General features: G+C 32.8%; 1 protein-coding gene across 1 annotated transcript; it reads left to right on the top strand.

The window, feature by feature from the left end:
* Positions 1-351: 351 nt before the first annotated feature.
* On the top strand, positions 352-26,367 carry LOC129809051 (muscle segmentation homeobox-like). The gene is made up of 2 exons (XM_055858909.1): positions 352-1,536; positions 24,223-26,367. The coding sequence occupies exons 1-2, from the start codon at positions 960-962 to the stop codon at positions 24,567-24,569; spliced, it is 924 nt and encodes a 307-aa protein (XP_055714884.1). The 5' UTR covers positions 352-959; the 3' UTR covers positions 24,570-26,367.

Genomic DNA, 26,367 nt, shown 5'->3' with positions numbered 1-26,367 from the left:
TAGAAGCACTTGAGCTATATATGTATATCTATATATATACATATAACCACTATTCTGAAATATTGCTTAGCAGACAGGACGTCCCCAAGTTATTGGCAATTACACATCCTCTCAATCTGAATGCAGCAAATGCTGTATACTTGTTAGGGATCGAGGGTGAATTGTAGGGGAGCGTAGGGTAGGGTGGGAAGGATGGTGTGCAGGAGACATCGGTAGTCGTCGTTCATGCATTAAAATATGAGGGAAAATATACGGAGGAGAATGTCTAAATTCCAATTGGTAGTTATCCAATTGGAAGGCGGATCCCACTTTCAACAGTCACCGCCTCGTGTCAAAGTAACCCCAGGCAACAGTCGTGCGACGAACGAGAAACACGATAGCAGAGTATAGGGAATCCGGTAAAGCTTGACTCTGCTCCGTCTCACAACTTCAGTTCGCTCAAAGTCGTGAAGTTGTTTGGACGCACCGCGATTGTGATCGTGTGTATCAACATAGATCTTTTACTGAAGTGTAAGATTTTCGTTGTCAGTGACGGAATACCAGGAACACTATAAATATATCAGGGTAATTCGGTTGAGTTTCTTGAGAGGGCTGTGCTTTTTTTTATTCCTCATTAACAGCAGAGATTAGCGCAACAGGGACACGGACTTCAAAAGTGTGTTGATCCATAATTTTGTTTTCCTAAAAAAAAAAAACTGTTTCGGAACAAACAAAAATCAGAAAGTGCATAGAAGTTAGGATTAATGATTAGCTCAATAAAAAGGATTCTAAAATGCAAAAATATAGGTGATTGCACCCGATGCAATTTTGGTGATTGTATTGAATAACTGTAGGACAAGGAAAATAAAACATTCAATGGGCTAATGTGTAATACGCATGTAAACTCTTAAGGATCTGATAATTGTGAATTAAATGTGTCTCTAGTAAATAGTAATCATCGAGGAATTCTGACGAAATTCATGATAAAATCATCAGGAATGACAGTGACTCCGCTACGCACGGCTATGACAAGCCCGACGGTTCCTCCGCAACAAAAATCCAGTTCACGTGTCAGTAACTTCAGTGTGGCCTCACTCTTGGCCGACACGAGGCCAAAGAGTCCCTCAGACGTGGAAATAGTATCTGCCACCAATCTGAGTAGTCGAAGGCCGATATCACCGCGAGAATCCCAGGAAGTCAACACGGCGGACAGCCTGACGAAAAACGAACGAATTTATTCACCCGCGCACAGTTCGGCCGCTGACTCAGATGTTGAGTATGATTCCAATCAGGAAGATTCAATTGTCGATATTGAAGATGTGAACAATGAGACCAGTTCAACACCCGGTCTCGAAAAATCCCAATCACTACTTCCGTCACCCACACTCACCGGACATGTGCCCATTAGGCCAACACCGTTCAGTGCATTAGCGGCGGCTGCGGCCGCTTGGGGCGGCATGGGGGGCGCAGTGCCTTGGCCATCGGCCAGACAAATACCACCGTTCGGCCCACCGGGCATGTTTCCTGGTCAGAGCTTTGCAGGAGGACCCGTCTCTGGTGAGTGTCCGCCTCTCTCCCATTCCCCAAAATCTGTGCCCACTTCCCCAACTAGGGAATCTATCGTAAAAATACTTACTTCCTGTCATCACTCAAGTGGACCCTACTGCTGTCGCAGTTAAACAAACATTTTTCTATTAAGTCAAATTAAATTAAATGATTGTCAATTATGGTCTTCATACACAACAAACCACGGTAATTCACTATGGGGCTATGCTGTGTCCGATGAAAAGGTTCCAAACGACTTCCCAGCGGGTGCACATTCACATACATGCATCTTCCATAAATCTGGCTATTTACCCATTTTTTTATGCTGTGTAGACACTGTTATATACAATTTCAAAACAGTGTGATGGCAACAAAAATCTGGGTATACCATAATGAACTCGTGCTTTTAATGTGAATTCTCTTTTTCTGTGTGTTTTTTTTTGGCCTGTCCATCGACAGATGAAGATCCTTTGCGCAAAAATGTACACATGCCATCACTCGGGCTGTATTCCATGCAAATTCTCTTCGGCAATTGCAGTGAATACGAAAGATACTCAGAGTCAATGATGGTTTTGCTGTTTCTGCAATTTTATTGCATTGCATACGAAGAATTATAACTTGGCGGTGGTAGTTTCATGTGGTGTGTGCGAAAGCCTTTATGGCTTCATTTGTGTAAAGTTTTTTTTTAGCGTGATTTCACATAGAAATTTATTGGCGTAAATTTTCTGTTAAATTGTATGTTTGTAGTACAAATTCAATGCAATGGCGGCATCTATTGGTATCTCATTTGTTTCGATGATCTCAACACACTTGCCTCTCTCACCTCTATACCTTCTTCATCAAAAACAATTTCCATTTATTATTTGGTCTAATACACATTTTCTAGCGAAGAGTCTAACGAGATAATTTCAGAGATACACGGTATAGTGTAAATTGTGGAATTAGTATGATAAAAGAATCATGCTTAGGGTGAAGTCACATCTTATGGCCATATTAAACATATGTTTTGTAATGCCTTTAGTACATTGCTTTAAATTGCAACAAATTTTTAGCTAGATTTTTGCAAAATCGATCTTTTATATATTCTGGGGTTAACTTTATTAACTTTATTTGCATTATTTCGCAAAGCCGCTGAAAATCAATTTCTCATAAAAACATCATAACTTTTGAATAAATTTTGTTACTTATCATCATCATCATTTTCAACTGCTATCCCTATTCGAGTTGCGGGTCCATGATATCCATATTAGCAGCTAACGTTTGCCGATCCTCCGCCATTTCAGGAAGATGTTCAGGTTCGATCCCAAGGCGTTCCAAGGCAAGATTCTGAATTTGGGTCAGCCACCTGGTCCTAGGTCTGCCTCGAAGTTGACACCTCCTTGCATAGCTTTTCTGGGGAATCTTTTTGTTACTCATTTATTTTTAATCGTTCACTGAGAAAAAAAGAGGGTGCGATTAACATTTTTTCCTCATAAATTTAATACTTTTTAGGTGTAAAAATATATCAACTTTTTTTAATGTTAATTTTACACGTTATTAAGGGTAAAATTAACATGAAAAAGGGTCCCTTAAACCCCTAATGCACCTAAAAAGAATAATATTTACACCGATTTTGGACCAATGCTGCAGGGTAAAATTAACATTTCCGGAATGTTATTTTAACTTTTTCGGATTTCTCTCAGTGTTTGTCCCCATCGGAGTTGCGGATTTGGGACACCCAGATTTAGACACCCACCCAACGTTCATCGATCCTCTGTTACATTAGGATGATGTGCCGGGTCTATTCCCGGGCCAAATAATGGAATTTGATTCAGCCGCCTTGTTCTACGTCTAATCGGATGTCAAATTTTCTCGTTGGAATGGTACGGTCAGTTAATTATACGGTCAGTTAATTATAGACACTGCATTTGACTATCATGGTGTTCATGTGCTCTGAGTGTTGTAAAGTGGTAGTATCAGAAATCCCTTGTGACCCGATTTATCCCAATTATCTCCATACCTGAAGAAGGAGACAAACATCTCCGAAACGTCGTATGAAGTAATCCGTGTTTTAAATCATCATCAGATTTTCTCTATAACGGTTTGCCTAGCTTTTCCTTGGAATCTTTCTGCATTCACATGCTGAACATTACCATACCACTAAGTTTGTGACTTTTCAACACAAACAAGCTGTTGCTCGATCAACAGCTCCTTACTAACGATTAGAGTCATATTAAATTGAATCATATTAAAATATTAATAATAATAATAAGTTTTAGTTCATGCCCAGGATACAAACATGTAGGACTATACAATTATTGCATCATTATAATTAATGCAATCATTTTCTAATAAATATAGCGAATACGATAATTCAGAAACAGCTTTAAATGGGAATTTTTTAATTAAAATTTATCAATATGGATGAATTTTCGTTTTATCTGAGCAAAAGTCCTTATTCCTGAGAAAAAGTTCCATATTTTTTTATCTTCTTTTTCTACGTATAAAGTTATAAAGTACAAAGGAATTACTTATTATATAATATATTTAAAACATTTTATAATATAACTCAACACCGTTTTCACTCCTGAGGTTGGTCATCAACGCTAAGACGGCGGTGGCCGCTAATAATTACAATGTACTTGTGTGGTTCCTTATAAGCATTGCTGATGAATAAATATCTATCTATCTATCTATCTATATTGACAGAGATAAGCGTATGCTTGTTTCTAAACGAAATATCGTTTATTTTTAGTTCCTTGATAATATTTATTTATTAAAATTCAAAAATTAAAGATAGTCTTCTAATGGTCATAATGTATGCCACTACCCTAAGAATTGTATCTGATGAAGAAATATTTTCTGAATTTGATGGAAGACAATTAGAGATACTTTCCCTTTTTTCAAAGATTGTTACGGTGTTGGATTGCGTGTTGACTGGATGTTTTAGGCGGAATTCTAGAGCATTTCCTGATGACAAATCTGCCCTTCCTGCCAATGCCACTGTTGAGATTTTCCAAAATTTGAATATAGTGTTATTGGGGAGAGGACGACTAATGGTTTGGACAAGATAGAAACAATGGTGAATATCTTTGATCGGGATTTGTATATACAAAAAGACCCCATGCAAAATTGCTTCACCAACACCACATTTCATTCTCGCTAAGCTTTTGGTATTCAATAGAATTTTGGAATTCTCGCACTTCAACTCGGCTGGAGTGAATCTTTTCGTGTTTTGAGCCGCTGTTGTCTGAGCCCTAGGTATTCCAATGTGCCTATCATAGATGGGTGTTTGGGGTGTGCAGAGGACAAACAATAGGTTATCTCCAACCTATTCAGCGTCCTAAAGGAGCAACCATACATATAACACTTTAAATCAATATATGTAGCAACAAACACAGATGTTATTTGTTTTGCGCCCGCGTTTTGTGGATTTCAGGAATTTCAGATTCATGTTGTTTTCTAGAATTTTTATTGTCTTCCCTTGTGGCATGATATCGAATTTTTCCACAGTCGAATATATTCTAGGAATTTATAATTAGGTTTGTGACAAATGGGTGTCTGGGCTTGTTGAGATTGTCTGGGCCTAACAATCAGACTGTTTCATCGATTTGGATTTCGTGTATATATACATAGCATATATATGCTACCTTTAATGCAATTGTTTGTAAGACATATTTCGTATTTAAGTATATGCGGTGCACGACATTTCTTTTTAGTTCAGATTGATTGAGAAACTTCTGGCTAGAGGCGGCACATTGCGAAAACACATGTCTGCGACTAATTGCATTGAGATTAGTGCGTGTGGTTGATGAATAATTACGCAAATCAGATTTTAATTCGCGGATAGATGTATTTTTAAATTAATGTGGCATCATCTTTGAGGGTCTCTTCTTTCACGACGAATCCTTCTCCCTAACATCATGGTAGAATCATGCAACATCTCGGCGGGGATCTCTGTTCTAAGTTATGCAGTTCTAAGAGTCTCATTACACGGTGGCTGCTGTTTCATTTTGATGCTTGTGGACCAGAGAACATGTGTGAACAATTAAAAGTCAAAATACCGTGTCACTTCCAACCGTCAACTGTTTTGTTGTTGATCGTATAATTGGACAACCGACTGTCTCTTGAAGTCGATGACAGATACTGATCTTATGGTTACGTTTTGGATTTAAGAAGAAGCCAAAAAAAAATCCTTTCTTTCTCTATTCCACATTCTCAATATTACCAAGTGTTTGCCCAATATTTTTGGGGTTACATTTGTTAGTCTTTTTTATTGCCACTGAAACGAGAGAAGAATGATCTTACCGGACCATCTCTGATGTTGGAAAGTTGGTGGGCAGCGGATTTCTGTCTTGTTCGTTCACCAAATCATTGGAACCTCATCAAATTTCCTCTCTTCCTGTGGTGATCATGAAAGCGAGATTGCTCGTTAAATGACTTTATTAACTTATAAGTTCCATCAAAACTTTTTCAACAATTCCTAATATTATTAACATAAACAGAAAATTAAAATGCCAAACTTGTCGTTCAGTGTCATTTGAATTTTATATAGCTTAATTTTAACCTTATTTCTCTCCACTGTATCATAAGTTTCATATTGATGGCAAATAAATATTATCTACCATAGTAAAATTCATATCTTGTATACAAAAATATATTTTTTAATTGATGATACATGTGTGACTATTTTGCATAACATGTGATACAATTAAGAGAAAATAGTTAAATTCCGACCTAAATTGTTATTAATTTTTTCCTAATTAGTCGCACCCAGGGGAGAAGTTGAAATTGAGAATGTCGTTCGCGCTGAGATTTGTCACTAATGAGTCACATACATAATAAATTTTAATGGTTACATTTGTCCACTAGATATAAGCTCATACCACTATTATTCAATCATCTAGATTTTATGTGCGTGAGGGGGTCATTGGGCATGATTTCGCTTGAGTCTAGTCCATAGAAGTGCGATATAATTGGAAATGACTGATATGTACTCACGCAATTATAATTAAAAGAAAAAAAGAGCATTCCACCAGCAATTAGCACATACCGAATTCGGTGAATTCAAGTTTGCGCCAAAGAGGCCTCAGCATCTTGACTTCAACTGATATGAGCTCTAGGTGTTACGTATGTTATATACACGATGGACTACATCCATGTGGCAAGACACAAAAATGGACCTATTCTCTCCTTGTAACTCATAGTTACAGGAACTTCCTTACTTACAACATCCATACTGACTGAAATCCCACGAGGAATTGATGCTCTGCGACTTTCAAGATATCTCTCCCATCCATAGATCCATTTGCAGCGAATCACGAATGTGGTGGCTTCCATAGTTAACGCCATAATCATCGTTACCATTTGCAAGAAGTATACGATACAGAGAGAACAAGTGGTAAAAAATTGCATGCAATATGTCTGAGTGAGTCTGTTGTGTGCCTGTGTCTGCAATACCAGCGATCTGAATTAATTTATCTCGCAGAACATTAATTAGCAACCGTAATTGGTCGTGGCGAATATTTGTATTTTCATATATAAATTTACCGTCCAGTTTCACATTAATAATAAGCTTCTGTCCTCACTGTAGGGATCTTAAGTGTATTGTTCATTTGGCCCCATATTCTACGTTTATACTTATATAACTATGTAGGTATATATATATAATTTTTTCTTTGAAACAGTTTGATGTGAATGCTCACGGTGAAAAATTAAAGTTGTATTATAGAGACATAAGGGAGAAGTTTAAGGGTAAGGTATGTGTCCAGTTTACTAATATATTTTCATAATACTAAATTTGTTTTTTACTATGAATTTCAAAGTTAGACACATTATTCGGGCGAACATCCAAAATTTTAAAGTGCATTTTCTCCATTTCTCATTTTGAAAATTTCTTCGAATTGGCGGGAAAGATTAAGAAATAAACTTATAGACCGAATCACTGAGAGAAATCCGAAAAAGTTAAAATAACATTCCGGAAATGTTAATTTTACCCTGCAGCATTGATTCGAAATCGGTGTAAATATTACCCTTTTTAGGTGTATAAGGGGTTATAGTTAACCCTTTTCATGTTAATTTTACCCTTAGAAAGGTGGAAAATTGACATTAAAAAAGGTTGATATATTTTTACACCTCAAAAGTGTTAAGGTTATGAGGAAAAAAAGTTAAGCGCACCCTCTTTTTTTCTCAGTGATGAAATAAATTAAGCCGTATTCTCTTCATTCAGTATTAAATTCTCTTCTAGTTGATCCTTATTTGAAAATAAAATATAAATCTTTTACAGAATGTTAAAGTTATTGTTTCGCCTCAAAATGTGCACTTTAAAAAAGAAAACTAAAAAAGTTCCTATTTCTTAATTTTCTCCGGTGTTTAAGTTCAACTACGAAGCTTATTTTATGAAAATTGAAAATCTTTTTAGATTTTGTTTCTCTCAGACAAGAATTACGATCTGTAGATTTCCCACTAATTAGGGAGTCTGCGACGAGATGCTCTAGTGTACGTATCATTTGTCCTCCATTTTATAATCCTCTTTAGAATAAAAAATTTAAACACTTGAAACATGTATAAACATACGTTATAAATTGCTATAAGCTTGGTCTTCTTCTTCTCTTTCAAAAATAAATAAATAAATAAATAAATAAAAATAAGAAAAATCGCCAAATATTTCGGTTGAAATATTTTGGTCTCCAATTCAGGCTGTCCCTTAATAAACACTAGAGATATAGTCTAGCCAATTTCGTTATAGTATAATGAATTAATATAGAGATGAATTGGGGACAGATGCAACTAATTTTTAAGAAAATTTCAACCCCAGAGACAAAATATTATAATTTTACCGAAATCGCTTCATAAACTCCGAAATTTTGGTCGGGTCCATTTTTTTTATTATTACAATTGAAGACAGGTAACATCGAGGGAACTGTGACCGTTTTTGAAAGGTCTCAACTTCAGCTACAATAGATTAAAGTTTCGAAATCTTTCAAATGGTTATTTTCGAAAATCGTGTCTTCGAATAATTAGACCTTCAATTAAGTTGTATGAAATTGAGGTTTTTGGAAGAGTAGTAGCATTGAACGAGAACGTTCCAAATCACCAAAGATGATCAAATTCTGACATTTAGAATCGGAGTCATTCAAAAATTAAATTTGTGACTCATTATAGCTCGGGTCAAGGGGTCTACTTTGGGTCGAGGGGTAGGCTCAGTTATATAAAAATAAAATATGGCGGTGGGTATAATAATATTAATTACTTAAAATGGTTAGACATTATACCCTATTCATTGTAATATGACGTGACATTTTAATTTCAACTATTACAATTCTTTAAGAAGATGTTATTTCCTCCAAATATACTTAAGCTTTACCAAAATGTTTCTATTCTATTTCATATAAAATTTTTCTGATTGAGCGGCCTTACTTTGGAGTTTTATAACGCCAAAATGTGCGTAGATTTTGAATATACGAGAATGCAAAATTTTCAGAATTAACAACATCCATCTTGACATTCTTCATCTGACAAAATATGCTGATTGATCGATTAACCGCTATACATAATAAATTTTACGACAATCCTATCCACTTTCCTGCGTATATCTAATGTGCCTTAAAGTTATCTTTTGGACTTTGCTAATTAATGTCGTTAGTATAGTATGAATTCCAATAATATAGTTCAAAGTGAAAAGAAACATCTAATTTTGCTTTGCACGACTTAAAATCAGATAGTACAAAAAATTTGCAATTCTTTCTACTTTTTCCTTAAAATTTTCAATGATTTGCTCTAATTTAAAATTATAGACGTTGTACAGATAAGGTTAATCTTCTGAAACCGTTTTAAAAAGTCAACTATCAGTATTAAATATTTATTACATTTAGTGTTATTTTTATAATTTAATTATTCGTTTGGCCAGTTAGCCTAAAATTTTGACACAATTTTGTTTTCGTAGCAGTTACTTATGTAACCTTGGTATCACACTTGCGCACTAAAATTTTGATGCTTTTATTAATTGTCACTAATAAGCGAATTAAAGTGTGATTTGTGTCTTTAGATTATTTAATATTTAAATTTCATTTAATTTATTGATTAAAAGGTAAACGTGAACCGAAAAAATTGGTTTAAATTGACCCAAAGTATTAATACGTTACGTATGTTTTCACGTTAAAAAATATATGAATCACATTATTTTTTCGCATTAATAATAATTTAAATAAATTTTTAGGGGTGAAATATTATCTTCTTGGCAACAAATGGATAAAATTACAAATATGTAGTGATTCAAAATTATAAATTACACTTTAGAACAGAACGCTCATTAGCGACATTTAATGTGATGTAAATTTCATTAAAATTTTAATACGCAATGATAACACAGTATTTGTAAAATGTGTTTGAACAACATGTTTGGACTTTTTCGTTATTATTTTTTTTTGTTATGAACTTTTAAATTTAGTTTTGAAAGAAATTTTTTAAAGTAACCAATTAAATTATATTTAACAATTTTTTCCATTTACATTCTTTTTGAATCTTGGTGATTCAGCTTTCATTTTAATAGAAGGAAGAAATAAAAAATCTTAAATATGTCCTTTACACAATTGACAGTAAAACAAATAAACAGCCAGAAATATCCATTATGTGGTTTTACGATATCACATTTATTGAGGTGAAACGCACACCAATTAACATTTCCACCAATTAACGTTATAAAAGAAGAGTCAAAAGAAACATTTATGTATCAATTAACCATCGATTGCACCTGTAGGTCACAATAAATGATATTCAGTGCAAGGCATAGCCAGTTAAAGGCAGGGAGCGCAGTTCACGGGATTCAGGTAACAAAACGAAGGTGCGTTTAAGAGCTCCATTTGAGTCTTTTTGTCTGATAAGATAACAAACGGAGCTCGTGAATACTGATCACAAGATGTTACCATCCAAGACGAACTTCTTGTCTTTATTGTATATGATTCTCTATAGTTTAACCAGAGAGTGAATCACCACAGAAGAAGTGGAAAATCGGTACTAATTAATTGGAAGCGTAAATGAATAAATTAGGTGCGTGTTTTGTATGCAATCGACGCAAGATCCGCGAAAGCTGGTACAAAAATGATGCAGTTTGCACTCGTTTTTTTCTCAACTTGTGTATCACATGTTCTCTTTTCTGTCGTCTTTTCTGTCTCTTTCTGTCTTTTCACCTCAACTTTTGTCTACCGGAGAAGAACTTAGAAATCACTACCAGAAATCTTGTGCGAGTCATTTTATATATGTAATATACATCGCAAATACAAGAAACATAAATAATACCGAATGAATAAAAACGTCCACAGAAGTAACAGCTTAAACGACACTAATTGGAATATAATTTTTTTCAACAAACATAATTTGTGTAATTACGTCTTGTAGAGGAGATAGTTTTACTTAATACATTTAACGTTATAAAAAGCATTCATTTAATTTTTATATGCAATCAATTTATGACATGCGCCTTAGAACAATCAACTGTAATTACCATGAGAAAAACTAATTAGTTTTCATTACAAAGGCCTCTATGCGACCGATCAAGTAGATTTTCTTTTAAAAAGTATACGAATTTTGTAATGGCGAAGAATTTTATAAAGAATAGTCAATTAGGACTATCATTTGAGTATCAAATTGTATGGAGCATAAAACGATATAAATAAGTTATTTACGAAATCACAGGTTCAAGGTGTAGGTTAAATTTAGGAAAACAAACAACAAAATAAACACTTTGTTGTACAAAATTTAATCATGGATTGTTAAATATACGCAGAATAATCGTATAGTGTCATATTGCCGCATATTGCCGCATCGACATTAGGTTCTCACCAAAGAAAGGTTAGTAGAATGAAGATAGGTTTAACCCATTCAGTCTATGTATCAAAAATACTTGAGATAGAATGTTCATATTTTGGGATTAGTTTCCTACAGATTAATAGATGAATTTTTTGAAAAGAAAAAAATTTTATCTATTATGGGGCGCGGGGAGCCCCTGTCAAACACACGTCTCAACGGTCGCTGAATTTAAAATATGTGCATTAATTCATTACAAACTCCATTGATTTAGATAGAGTAACTAATCCACGAAAACAAATTGGCAACTAGAATTCATATCAGGAAAAAGGATGAAGGCCAATTTTAACAAATTCGACGGGATGTCGAATGTTCCGACCATCATTTTGAGTAAAAATTTTGCACGGCTTTCCGCGCACCAAGAAGACAATAACAAAATGTATTTTCATCTCTGTCAGACTATTTTTCTCAAGTAATTGTAGAACTAAAGTTACTAAAAATCCATTCCCGACAGTATTTCGGATATAAGTTGCCCAGGAATTCATCTAAAATCTCTCAATTTGCGTACCGTCGTTGCGGGTGACTTTGCACGTTTTTTCGCTGTTTTTCAACTTTACCCTCTAAAAGTGGACAGTTAAAGTGAAAGGAGGGGGGTGAATGGGTAAAATTATTTGTATTCAGTTGTTAATGAATGGATTTTGTGCCACTAGCATTAATTTTATAAAATTTTACTATGTTTAAAAAAATCAAGAAAAAAGGCTTGCACTGGGGTTAAGGTGCGGGTGACTTTGCACTTTTTAATAAATACTAAAAAATCAACAATTTCTGTAATAAACGACAATAAAGATCTTCATATCTAAGGGTAAGATGCACGAGATCTACAAGTTGACGTGGTCGCCATCTTGATTTGACGTTTCTGTCCGCCATTTTGAATAACTGTCAAACCCTAAAACTGGTCCGATTGGGTTGAAATTTTAGTATGTTGTAGCTGATGTCAAGACCTTTTCAAAACGTATCTATGTTCCAGTCGACGTCATGTATTTACCTAGATACAGAGGCTCAAAGTTTAAAATTTTGTAATACTCATGTTTTGGCGGTCTTTATTTTTTAATCTTAAATATTTGAAACCTAAAGGAAATGCCTCAGTAACCATTAAAAATGGTTGAGGCTTTAATTTTATATATTTATTTACTCTAACATAATTTAAAAAATAAATAAATAAACGAAAAGTGCATTTAATTATTTTTTTTATTTTTCATCTTTGCAACAGCAGTTTTTAAGATTATTAAATAATACGCTGTTATAAACAAAAACATTACTTTTTTTTGTTTGTTTGATCTCACCGCCTAACGATAGCGTTGTCTTTTTCGTGATAGTTTTGATAAAAGAAGCTCCCTATAGTTCTGTATTCATGAAAATGTCAAAATTTTGAACTTGGAGCCCCTATATCCAGACAAAAACTTGACCTAGGTCGGATTTTATATATGTTCTGAAAAGGCCTTGGCATAAGCTAGAACATACTAAAATTTCAGCTCAATCGGACGAGATTTTTGTTTTGACAGTTATTCAAAATGGCGGACAGAAACGTCAAATCAAGATGGCGACCATGCTATCTTGTAGATCTCGGTCATTTTATCTTAAGTTCCTACAAAATTGGATAATTTTTAGCCAAATACTTCTATAATAAAGCTTTAGAAAGGCCATTATATGCAATTTTATAACATAAATCATGCGTTCTTAGGAAGATAATAGGGGAAAAAAAATATTTTAATAAAAATAATCAACAAAATCGAAGTGGATTATTCTAGCCAGATAAATTTAGATTGAATCTGGGCAATTTACTGCTCTGAAATCGATTTTGGAATTGCACCTCCAGATAACTTTTTCACGGAGGCGTTTTTTGACAAAATACCTATACTAGCATTTCATTGACTATTACTGAAACTACAAGAATCCTTTTGGGGATCATTGTACCTTACTTGGTACATAACATATCCCTATATACTTTGACATGTTAGACCGGATCGGCGAAGACCATCAATAAGTGCTAGAATTTATGAAAGTCTTACGGACAGCAGAGTGCAAAGTCACCCCCCGAGTGCAAAGTCACCCGCAACGACGGTATGATGTATAATACCATGGTAGGAATGGGTTAATTACTTCGTTTATACCTGATTCGTCGGATTACTTTCATTGTTTTGAAAACTCCAGAATAAAAATATTTTGTACTTACTTCAACTCCTATGGTCAATGATATAAAATTTTTTATTAATAAGCATACGAGAAATATAAGTGGCCCTCAACTATAAGTTGAAATTGGTTGAAATTCTTTACAATCTCAGTTTTTGTGGTCAAAGATGACTTCTGATTTCGTCATATTGGGCCCAAATTTTGAATTTACACACGTTTTAACACTTATAGATCACGAATATCATTTGCGCTAAAGATAGATTTTTGTAGACGTCTCGTTCGTCCCATCCGAAGCACAAGCGTTTCTGGTGAGAGAACGGAAAGAGATATCGACAAGCGTTTTTCGGCAAATGTTAAAAGGCGATAAGTGACTAGAAGTTGGTGATGTCAGATCTACCCCCCCCCCCCCCCCCCCAGTCCTCTTCCTCCATTTAGGAACATTTTCTGCATTTTCTCAATAACTCAGCCCCTATGGCATATATCGGGCTGAATTTTTAGTATGTTATACCTGGGCCTAAGATCATTAGATTATATAATAAAACTTAAGTCCCTCCGACCCGCCTGATCCGAACTAGAATGAGTCAAAAAAATAATTTTTCGGATACCCTCATCGGTTCTAATTGTAACAATTAAAAAAAAACTTAAGTAAGCTTATAATAGCGGAGATTCTTTACAGGGGATGTCGAAGTGCTTGCAACCTAGGGTGCTTGGAACTCGAAATGTGTGAAATTTTATTATGAATTGATTTTTGGGGGTGATGGCTCGCTCCGGCACACCTTTTAGATTAGGAAAATTTTGTACAGTAAAAATTCACATCCCTTTCTTTCTGAAAAGCCTTGCATATGTATATCTTACTTTTTCACACTCTTCTTCTTTTTTGAACGTCACACTAAATTAAATTTAGTTCAGTACAATTTCGAGGCCAAAAGAGCGGAATATGCAAATCTTTTGAGAAAAAAAAGAACGCGAATTTTGATTTTATGAAATTATACCGATCTAAAAGGTGTGCCGGAGGCATAAAGAATAGCGTCGTGCTAATGCTATCCGTTTCTGCTTCCATCTGGCCAAACGTTGAGCATAGACTTCTCCCTGAAGTGATTTGACTGTTCTGTCGATTTTTTTGCATCTTAGATTAGAGCTGTGTCATTTTAGACTTATTATTTTATAAATCTCATTATTTTACAGTGAGTTTTTGATGTTTTACCTTTATTTCAGACATCAAATATGACACTTACAGTGAGCGAAATTCAAATAGGGACGGCCTTATAAGTGTGTGGTGTGGGTGGTCTGTAAGTCGGATCGACCTAATATTTTTTTGTATAATATAGGCCTATCCAACAATACTTTTTATGGTAGTGACCCACGCGCAATTGCGTTCGTGCGTGAACGCCAGCCAAATATCAAATTTTTAGGTGATTTGTGAGCGAAATTCAAATAGGGACGATCCCGATTTTTTAAATAAAAGTGAAACAAATCAGATCAATGAGAATTATTTTAATATTGTGGACTTTATATATTATTCTTTATGCCAGAAATAAGGTCTTTTAGCTACACTAAATTAGTCACTTCGCACTTTTAAGTATTAAGACTCTGTTTGTGATTACCATTTCCATACGATTATTCCAGAATTTTTTTTTATATCTTTATATTAAATATTTATAAAATTAGTGTATTTTTAAATGACTGACTTTTGTTACAGACGAATCATCTCTTAAAAGTCAGTAAATAGTTTTATAGCTTGAAGATTCACTTCAAAATTGTATAGTAATTCATTTCTGGGTCAGAAAAATTGTATAATTCAAAGTTTCCATCCTTTTTTCTCAAACATTTCTTAATATTTTTATTTCATTTTTTTACACTTAAACGTAATTTAATTTGTCTTTATAGTCACTTGATAGAAATATCATCGTCTGCAAATATAGGTTTAGTAAGTCTACTTGGAGTAGTCCGAGAAGATGGTGTCATTCTTTACAGACACCTGAAATCACATGCCAAAAAAATTAATATTAAATATCCTGACTGTTTAAGTGTGATAAAATCGTCTCAAAAAGGGAAAATATATTAATTGTGGAGAAGTTAATAAAAATCAATATTAGCTCTCAAACTTTAAACCCCTCTCATAAAGGAAGAATAGAGTAGAATAGAAATATTGATTTCATGAAATTTTCCTGAAGTATTAATAGCCGAATTCAATTTGCATTTTATATTTAAGTTATTTTTCAAGCAGATCTAGGCTTAACACTGGCTTTTAAATTTGCATATAAAATAAGAAAATAGAATAATTCCTAAATTTAGATACTTAATATTTAGAGATCTTCCTATATACTTACACAAATTATTATTTCATTAACCTTAACTTGAAGAAGTTAAAATCTCGTTAATTGAGTTAAAACAAATTTCAAGCATATCTCTTCATAATATATAAATTTGTAGAAATTGTGTTAAATCATTATACCATTATCTTCATTTAACTTTATCTTCGAATTTTTTAATAGACCTGTAACTTGATGCAAAAAAATTAGACACAATGAATTTTCTACAAATTTATCCACATTACATACGAGTATAAGATCATGTTATGAAATAACATTCGTCGCAAACCACATAATATGGCCGTTTTTTATGTGGGGAGAAAGAGCAATTCAATGAATGGTTGAGAATATGCCATTTGTCGGTTTCAATTTGATTTATTTAATTGGCAATTTAGTCCCATTTGCGAGAATGGTTGATAGAATTTTGTGCTAAAATGAAACATATCATATTTTCTACATGTGAAATAGATATGTTTACATGTATATGAAGAGTCGTTTATTCTTTGTCGTTCATTTTTAATGCTCGACATTTAATTAGCTGCATTTATGTGTAGCGTTTTTACACAGTGAGTGTTAAATAAAAGAAATGATTTGGAACTCTCTCTGCGTTTTGTTCAAAGTGATTAGGATAAAAAGTTAGCGACTTTAATTAGATGTGGAGGAAGTTGTTTTCATAAAATACCACTTAATTGTATAATTAATGAGATACTTGGGAATTTTAAATCAAAATTAGACCACTAATCTTAAATAAATGTCTACAATTAAGTTTTGTCAGATTTGCAATTTATTTTATTAGTTGGAATTCGTTTTTATAAAATGATTTATATTTACTGTTTGATTAATATAATAATGAATAAATACATCATCATGCAAAATGTGTATTGCTGTAATTATATATATTTCTCAAGAGAATTCAAATATATAAGGGAAACAAAAGACGTTTAAGGAAGAGTCTGAATTCTACTACTAAAAATTAACTGTTTTTCGCTATGACTGCTCGAACTCCACAAAGAGAGCAGTATATGTAGATGTGGAGCTCCTAATGAAAAATGAACATATTCTAAACATTGACCATAGGATATTTTCATTTTTCGTTCTGAGCTCCACATGTAATCCCTTGATTTTGAGTTATATAAATAAATAAATAAATAAATAAATAAATAAATAAATAAATATATATATATATATATATATATATATATATATATATATATATATATATATATCGACTCTTTATCACCTAAGGAGTCATATTTTGGCAGAATTTTATAAATCTGAAGTTTCGAATTTTTTTTTGACGCCAAGCTCATTCCTAATCACGGGCTATCAAGATCAAAGAAACTAAGCTCTAAAGAACGTATTTTTCAACAGAATCTCATCATGTTCGGGCTAATTGGAAAGGTATTAGATATTCTGACTGTTCCTTTTTGTTCGTCTTTATATCTTCGAAAATACTTTAAATTGGCTTTTGAATTTTTTTTGGTATATTCTTACATTGCTCATATTTCGATTTAGTTAGGCAATAAAAAATCAATATTTTTGACTTTGTCATTCCGACTCCCATCTTAAAAACAGAATGGTCACCTATGGCAAAAAAAAAGATTTTTTTTCATTATTATTTGGAGGAAATAAATATTCTAGGAGAAGGCTTACAGGCTTCACACATATTCTGGCTTCGAACACTTCATGTTCATATTTTTCCCAATTGTTCTTTAAGTGAATCTAAGCTCATTTTTCAGGAAATGTAAGACTTAACAATTAAATTAACTATCAAAATATTCCATAGACAAGTCAGATTCATTAAAGGAATATGGAAAAATTATGAAGTGTTCAAAGTCAGTCACGTGCGAAGCCTAACAGCCTTCCCCTACATAGTCTTTTTTGTTCCGTCCTTAAAGAAAGAAAAGATCCTTAAAGAAGAAAGAAAGAATTGATTAGTAAAAACATTCAGTAAATATCATATTTCAAATATTAAGTAATGTATTTTTATTGCAGAAAAAAAGTCAATTATAAAATAATCTGCAAAGCACCATTAGGATATCCCAGTAAAAGTTTAGAGTAATTTCTGATTAATTTCATGATTTGAATTGACCATAATAAAATATTTTACCAAATATTTACCAGAACAACTCGTGGAAAAAGCATCGTGCTACGTTTTTTGAGCATGTAGAAAAGCATTTTCAACTGCATAATTTTATTATGTATACCGATTCACAATCAATTTGAATTGATCTATATATCTATAGGTCATATAGAAATTTTTCCGAAATAGAACAATTGAAATTTAAACAAAAATTAATTATCGTGGAATTAGACTTTCTGGTTACATTAAGATTAACTCGTAATCAACTCGTAAATGTTGAAATTCTTAGCAGGTTTAAATGAATTGTTATAGGGTGGGTACAAAAGTAACATGTAGGACTATACAATAACTTATGGATATTATGGACTTATGCATAGCTTTTTTAAATCTTAAGTATTTACCTAAAACAGATCTCGATAATTCGTATTTGAAATTTATAATGCGAACAATTTTAGGAAAAAAATTGAAGATTTTCAGACAGCTCTCCATAAGTGTATATCTTCCATAAGCGATGACTTCACCCTATAGAGATTCTTTGAATCAATATCTATGTATATATGTTTGAGACTTCTCGACCATGTTGGAAAATTTCATTAAAAAATTAACATTTTCTTTCCCTATATGATTATGCTGGTTTGAATATAAGTATTGTGACCAGCGCACAATAACTTTTGTTTGTAAACGTGTTTTCGAAATTTTCTATGAGAATGAGCGAGATGACTAGATGTAAATCTCTCTCACTCTCATTAAAATGTCAAAAATATGTTTACCAAACAAAAGTTATTGTGCGTTGGGCATTATACTTTTAACCACTTTTTTAAATAACTTTTTATTAAATACGAGATGTAATAACTCATTTGAATATTGGAGTAGAGCATGCCATATGTGTTGAAGCTACTCTCATTCATAAATGTCCTGAATTAGATGTTTTATTTTATGTAGCCAAAAATGCTTACAAATGAGTAAAAGTGCTTACTCCACCTTAGCTGTTCATTACTGATTCAATAACAATTTGCAACCAATTTAGATTAACTGTATAGGTACCTCTAACTGTCTGGATTTCTAGCTTTGAAAAATGGTCAGGTAGATGGACGGACAGACGGACAAACAACGCGATGTCACTCTGCGAAAGTTTTCGACTGAATCGAAATGCTCTATAGACATAGATTTATTTAAAATTACAAGTAAATAAAGAAATTATTAATATACCATCATCGTAGAACATATAAGGTGAATTTTTCATTTTGTCATCATTTATTTATAATGCTTAATGTTTACGTATTTTCTCACATTGATGCAATCGCAAATTAATTTACGCCTTGAAATTGTGTGCGGTGTGATTTTGAAAGGCAACATATCACTTTGGCGAGCTTCTACACACAAATGCTATTCATTTGCTGCATTTTGCACTCAAGTGTAATTGGTTGATGTTCTCTACTCGATACCAACATTCTCGACAATGAAGATTGGAATTTCAATAAATTCTTCAGGCACATTTAACATATATTGAGACATAAGCGGTAACAAAGTGTTGGAAATTTATGTGCAGATTGCAATATTCATGCTGAAGTTAAATTGCATCGTGCCTTCTAGTGCTTTACCACGATTAAGCCAAATTTGTAATGGATTGTATTTGTTGGAACAACGACGTGTGTCTACCGTGTGAAATATTTAGATAATTGAAATAGAACCTTTTCTGAAAGGATAATAACTGATTGTAATAATTTCACTAAATGTGGCCAATTCTGAGACCATGAGTCAAACATCTAATATACATTTCCTATAAGAAAAAAGGAGATAGCAAAAATTATAGCTTTGCTAAATGCTAAAACTCATGACTTTAATGTCATGCTCTCAAATTTGGTTGCACGCTAGTTGTTTCGATGACGAAAACTGTCTCCTTCTTTTTGAATGAATGAAAATGAAGAAATGTTTCAGCAAAGCCTCTTTCCAGTATGATCATTTTATATTTTATAGCCAATTTCAATGGTTTGCATGGGTCATATTTAAATTTGCTTAAAATTGAAAAAAAGATAATACAACTGAATGTTTGATTCATAATAGGTAGTCTAAGGGTGTATAACCGGTTGCAATATATTTGAACTCATCGGAGATTACAAGGCTTTTCAATATAGGGGAATGTAGGCATGGTTCGCACAGAGTGAACCTTCAAACGATGCGAATTTTGTCTTTGTTTGCAAAGAGCTGACTTACTATTTCTCATCTCGTCTCATGAGCTTAATAATTATCTATCTTATGGATAAGAAATGACAAACTAGCTCTTTGCAAATAAAGAGAAAATTTGCGTTGTTTGAAGGTTCACTCTGTGCGAACCATGCCAACATTCCCCTACACTGAGGAAAAAACGGGGGTGCGATTAACTTTTTTTCCTCATAAGTCTAACACTTTTTAGGTGTAAAAATATATCAACATTTTTTAATGTTAATTTTACACCTTTTTAAGGGTAAAATTAACATGAAAAAGGTTAACTTTAACCCCTACTACGCCTAAAAAGCATAATATTTACACAGATTTCGAATCAATACTGCAGGGTAAAATAAACATTTCCGGAATGTTATTTTAACTTTTTCGGATTTCTCTCAGTGTATATATAGACTTTGTCTAATTGATCGAGGTATAATCTCGATTTTCGAACATTTAAGTATGTATATGAAACACCTCCTAACACGTTCAAAAATATCCAGTTGAACATATTCTGTTGTAGAAGGGAAGGAGTGGAAGATAATTTTAATAATGCTAAAGTTAACGTATATCCCGAATACCTTTGTTCTCTATCTCTAACCGTTAACTAGCTTTAAAACGACTAAATGAATAGACGGTCTGACACGACGTAACATCATTTTTTCAAAAATTGTCTGATTCATAGTGATATGTCAGAAATTGGTTCCTAGATCTGAGAGATGCAAAATTCTAGATGTCAAAATATCACAGTATATCATATTAATGTATTCCTATAGATTTCAAGCAATATAAATAAATCATATCTTTTGTGACAAGATTAGATTATTACTTTATCCAAATTTTCACCTCTACCTTTTATATATACAATAACATTATTTTTAAATTGAAATGTTACATAAAGGAATGATGCAGTCATTTTTTCTAGCTTATGTATACCAAATGCTTAAAAAGCAACGAAATGGACAAAAAACAAATGATTCCCTTTGATTTTCATGTAAAATGCTACTTTTGTGCCACAACGAAATGTAAAAATTGTCACTTGAATGAACATGTGTAACAAGAAGAGCATTTACAGAAGATGGAAAGACTTAATAAATTTCTGACGCCTTGAGAGAGATTTATTGTCATTTTTGAGTTTCCCCCGAGGAATGCATCAGTGAAAAACATTATCTCGTTAGTTAAAATTAAGTGAGAAAGTGGTCACATGCTACACTTTATTTATGGAAATTCTCAACTTGATGCCTCCTTAATGTTCTAAGAGACTGAAACGTTTAAATGCTAATAGTCGATTAGTATATGGAGATCTTTTTTCTCTACTCTATTACGCATGACAAGGCCGCCTAGGGAGGGGTGAGGTTTCGGCGACATTCTTGGGAAAATTCTTTACTTTCTCCCAATTTACTTAATTGTGATTAATATTATTTTTCGTGTCGCATAAAATGACACTTTTGTGTCATTTTATTTGATTTGGGTGGTAAGGAATTCTCAAAAATTTTTTCTCCATTTCACATGAGAGTTATGAGTCGTATTATACTCTGGTGAATATAATAACATTGATAATAATTCTTAGTAAAATCTCGTCGCTTAGACTATAAGTTGTAGTGACATAGTCTCTGAGAATGATAACAACATGCATTTAGGAGTGTTGTTTAAGAGATTTTGAGCAACAAATATTATTTTTTATTTCCAAATTTATGCAAAATTATTAATAAATTATGCTATAAAAAACACTAAATTTAAATTTGTTAGTAAATAACGAAAATATATTTCAACATATTAATTTCTGGGGATTAATCGGATAGAAAGTATTCATTTTGCATAAGATTTGGTGGAAGGGGGGGAGGGGGGGGGTAGTTCAGACGGGTCCCGGTCAAAATCCCGAAAGCCAAAATCCCGAAGGCCAAAATCACGAAAGCCAAAATCCCGAACGCCAAAATCCCGAAAGCCAAAACCCCTAATTCTTAAAAGTGTCATAAAAAAACTCCCACGATTGCACCCGCGCTTGCTGGAGGCAAAGAGAAAGCTTCTGTGTCTTGGGAAATTATTCTAAACATTTTCCTCCATAATTTCATCTCTTTCAGAATTTTGAACATTCGGGATTTTGGCTTTCGGGATTTTGGCTCTCGGGATTTCGGCTTTCGGGATTTTGGCTGCCACCGGTTCAGACATGTATTACTTTAAAAAAAAAAAATAAAGAAGTGGGATAATGAACATATGGAAGGAAAATGTACTGCACAACTTTTTAAAGATAGTACCTAAAATAAACTAACTGGACTTAGTTTGAATATAGTCAATAAACGTTTAACAAATATAAATCTTTAATAAACTATAGCTGTCGAAAATTACCCAATAAGTTCAGATTGAATAAGTTTCAAAATAATCAGATAAATTAAAATGACGATAATATAATTCTTATTATTATTATGTGAAATCTTTTAAAATCACTTGTTGTATGATCAAGCGAATACGCCGATTTTTGGAATACTCTCCTCAATTCTTCCGCTGATCGTCAAAAAATTTAACTTAAATTCGAGGACCCTTGTGTAGGAAAAACTCTTTAATGTGGACATAAATTTCTCTAGTGTCTAGAGGCCATAAGTTGTAGAAGATTTAAAATTTTGTCAATAATCAAATCTCCAAAAATTAACGGCCAATTTTGGTTAAAATCGGATTCATTTCGACTAGGTATTTCCTAAAATTTTGAATTTATGTAGACCGGATAAAAAACGGTGATTTATTATCTTTATTAAATTAAATTAAAATCTTTATTAAAGATCCATGAGGTGATTTATACATTGATTTGTATTGTTATATAAATCTGTACAATGTTGACCGTGTATACAAACACCTACAAAAATTGGCAAAGAAAATTTCTCGAATTCTTACTAGCTTGAGAAATCTGCTAATTTACCTCAACTGTTATTTTCGAAAACTGTAATAAGAAGATTGTGGATTTATGGATTACTTTTTGCTATTTGTTTATAATTTGAGCAATTACATGGGAATTTGGCGTGTAAACTATGTGTGAGAAATAATGAAGACACTCTATCTAATGTGTTTGAACGTATATAAGAAAGGCGTAAATTAATCTTCCGGCGGAATTCAATGAAATTGCTTCTGTCCTAGCTGACAAGTATAGTGTATGTAGGTATATTCTTTTCAGATCTAAACGTCGAGCGATGCATTTCTAAGGGCAGACATGTAGGTTAAATGAGTCAGTCAAAATTAATTCGAGAGGAATGAGAGTCTTTTATGTTTTCTCCTCTAGGATTGTCACCAATTGTAACCGTCACATTTTTTTCTTCTCTTTCACCACTTGCAAGAATTTTAATTGCTAGTGGACTGGTGCTTCTATTTATATTGATTCTTATACGTTCTTCAAATATTTATCATGGTGGATATTGACAGTCAATCGAGAATTGTCTAATCGTTTCTTTCGCATGTGTGCCTTGTATATATATTCAAGAGAGAGCTACTCAAAAATCGGCAGCAGAATGGAGATTTTGAATTGGTGATGCCAAACAATTTAGAACTGAGAAGATAATCTATAATAGTGCCATTCCTCCAGAATGTAAACTGAACAAAGCAATAAAGTCAGATGGAGAAAATCGTTTTTTCTAGTGGAAAAAGGCGAGAAGTCCGACAGCACATTACGGATAGTGTTATCAGAAATTGAATTCAGAAACGTGACATTAAAATCACATAATTGAAATAACTTTTTGTCCAGTTAGAGGTTAGCTGAGTTTTCGGTGGTATGCTTTCTTGTATATATAACCTATGTATAAAAATACCAGGTATCTTGAGACTAAAATTTTGCCGGTAACATCAATCAATGCTGTAGTTTATTTTCAATTAATTGCTTCGGTGCTACCTAACAACACTTTAGCCACTTTTTCGTCCACAATTTAGAGAATCATTTGAATAAAATTCCGAGGAAGCTCTAATAGATTCTCTCACTTTTTCATGTCCCATCGAAGAGGAAAGATAGGATGAACAATTAAGTGACCAAAACCTATTAGGAAAATGTATATATTAGAATCAATCATGGGTCCAGTAGAGATAGACTGGAATCTCGATTGAATTTGTCATGCTAATATCTTTTTTTTCTTCTTTCTCTGCCTTTTGCAGATAACCAAGAGCCGCCGCGCATAAAGTGCAATCTTCGGAAGCACAAACCTAACAGAAAGCCTAGAACTCCCTTTACAACCCAACAACTCCTATCACTCGAGAAGAAATTCAGAGAGAAGCAATACCTTAGTATCGCCGAACGAGCTGAATTTTCATCATCCCTCCGACTGACAGAAACCCAGGTGAAGATTTGGTTCCAGAATCGACGTGCTAAAGCGAAAAGACTTCAAGAGGCTGAACTTGAAAAGATCAAAATGGCAGCCTTGGGTCGAGGGGCACCTGGGGCTCAACTCTACATGGGATACTTTCATCCAAGTCTCATGGGGGGTGCGATGCACTTAGGGTAATTAAGGTTCCAGAGGTATCCGAACATTGGACCTCTTCTTTAATTGACTATTATGACAGTTTTATAACACTCTCTATGAGGGGTGAAGTTGAGAAATAAACTGAACGCGTATAGCTGAGAACTACAATTCATAATTACCTTATAAATCGGTATTAAACGGTCTCAAAATTGTGTTGTCTGAATCTGATTTTAAAATTTTCTGTTTTATGACAGTGTACAAGAGATTCAAATTTAGAAATTATATTTCATATTTCTTTGTTATATTACTCATTTTATTGAAAAAAAAAAAACATTGTGAACAAAAAGTCTCTCACATTCTTATATGTATAGCATGTGAATTGCAACTTCAAAATGCAGTTTCATTTCATGAAGAAATTAAAACGAAATTGCTATATTAACTGTTTTGTATGTTAATTTGTTTTTATTTTGGAAATATTATGAATAAGAAATGGTCTCCAATCTGCTTCTGCCTGCGTCTTGTTAATTTTAAAATGTATCATCTGACCATAATCATATTTTGGACAAAGTAAATAATGCGATGCAACCTGCAATACAAAGTTTATAATGAATCCAGTGCATCTGCTATATTGTACATTTTCATATAGCAGAAAAATAAAATGTAACGCAATTAATTAAAATCTAATTTCTTTTACACAATTGTTATAAAACATATGCATATTAAAGTCATGTTTCCACCATTATCAACATAATTGCAATATAAGTATTGTGTGAAAGAAAAGAGAATGCCTGAGATACAAGAAAGAGAGAAGCGTAGTACTTGGAGTAATTGTGAAAAATTAAAGAATCTCTGGGCAATGCTTGAAATAAAATAACATGAAATCACGCTAACTACAAAACGGTTCAGCTCAATGTTTAAGCGAATATGCGTCCAGTTTGTTTACTACACTTCACAGAAAGAACCTTATCAATGACATATTTTGCAAGAAAAGGAAAAAGAAACTAATTATGTATTTATATGATCTACATATTAGTGAATTTATTATTTAAATGATCACTGTATTATAAAAAACACACAATTAATGTAATTTGTAAATAGCTTATAGCTTTTGTATAACAATTAATTGTAGTGATGAATTGATGAGAGAATATTTATAAGACGAGGTAATTCGTTTGCGTACATAATTTCCATTTGTCGATGAATAAAAATGATTATATATTTTGAATTCCATTACTTTAAAAAGAAAACAAAACCTTCTGAAAGACTCTGTACATAATAATTTGAATGAATAGTGGTAGAACTTGGACAAAGATGTAAATAGTAAGAATAGTAATTGTAGGTGATAGATTACACTACAAATTCAATGATTCACTGAGACATACATAACATGAACTATGTGACAGAATAATGATTTTAAAGGTTACACTTAAGATGAAACAATATACATACATAAATGTGTAATATTTAGAAAATATTCTGTGTTGTTGAGAAAAGAAAAAAAAAACAAATTCTATCATCAGTATGTTGTAAGGCTATATATTTAATAAAAAAAGTGAAAAAAAGGAACACAAATTGCAGACACAAAAATTGTATATTAACAAATGCTGATCATAATTCAAGAAATTCGTTTTGAAAAACACGTGAAGAATCCTTCATGTACGCAACACTAAATTATGCAAGGGAATGTACATTTGCAGAAAGGGTCTAAAATGGAAAAAAATATCATTGTGAAGAAGACGAAAAAATGCAAATATCGAAATGTAATACGCGAAAAGAAAACAGATGATTGAAAGACATTAGATAAAAAGTCATATACAATAAAATTCAATGATCGAATTAA

Source organism: Phlebotomus papatasi, unplaced genomic scaffold (genome assembly GCF_024763615.1).
Source record: "Phlebotomus papatasi isolate M1 unplaced genomic scaffold, Ppap_2.1 HiC_scaffold_267, whole genome shotgun sequence".
NCBI lineage: Eukaryota > Metazoa > Arthropoda > Insecta > Diptera > Psychodidae > Phlebotomus > Phlebotomus papatasi.
The sequence above is the reverse complement of the archived record's forward strand: the minus strand, read 5'-3'. Positions and strand labels throughout refer to the sequence as shown.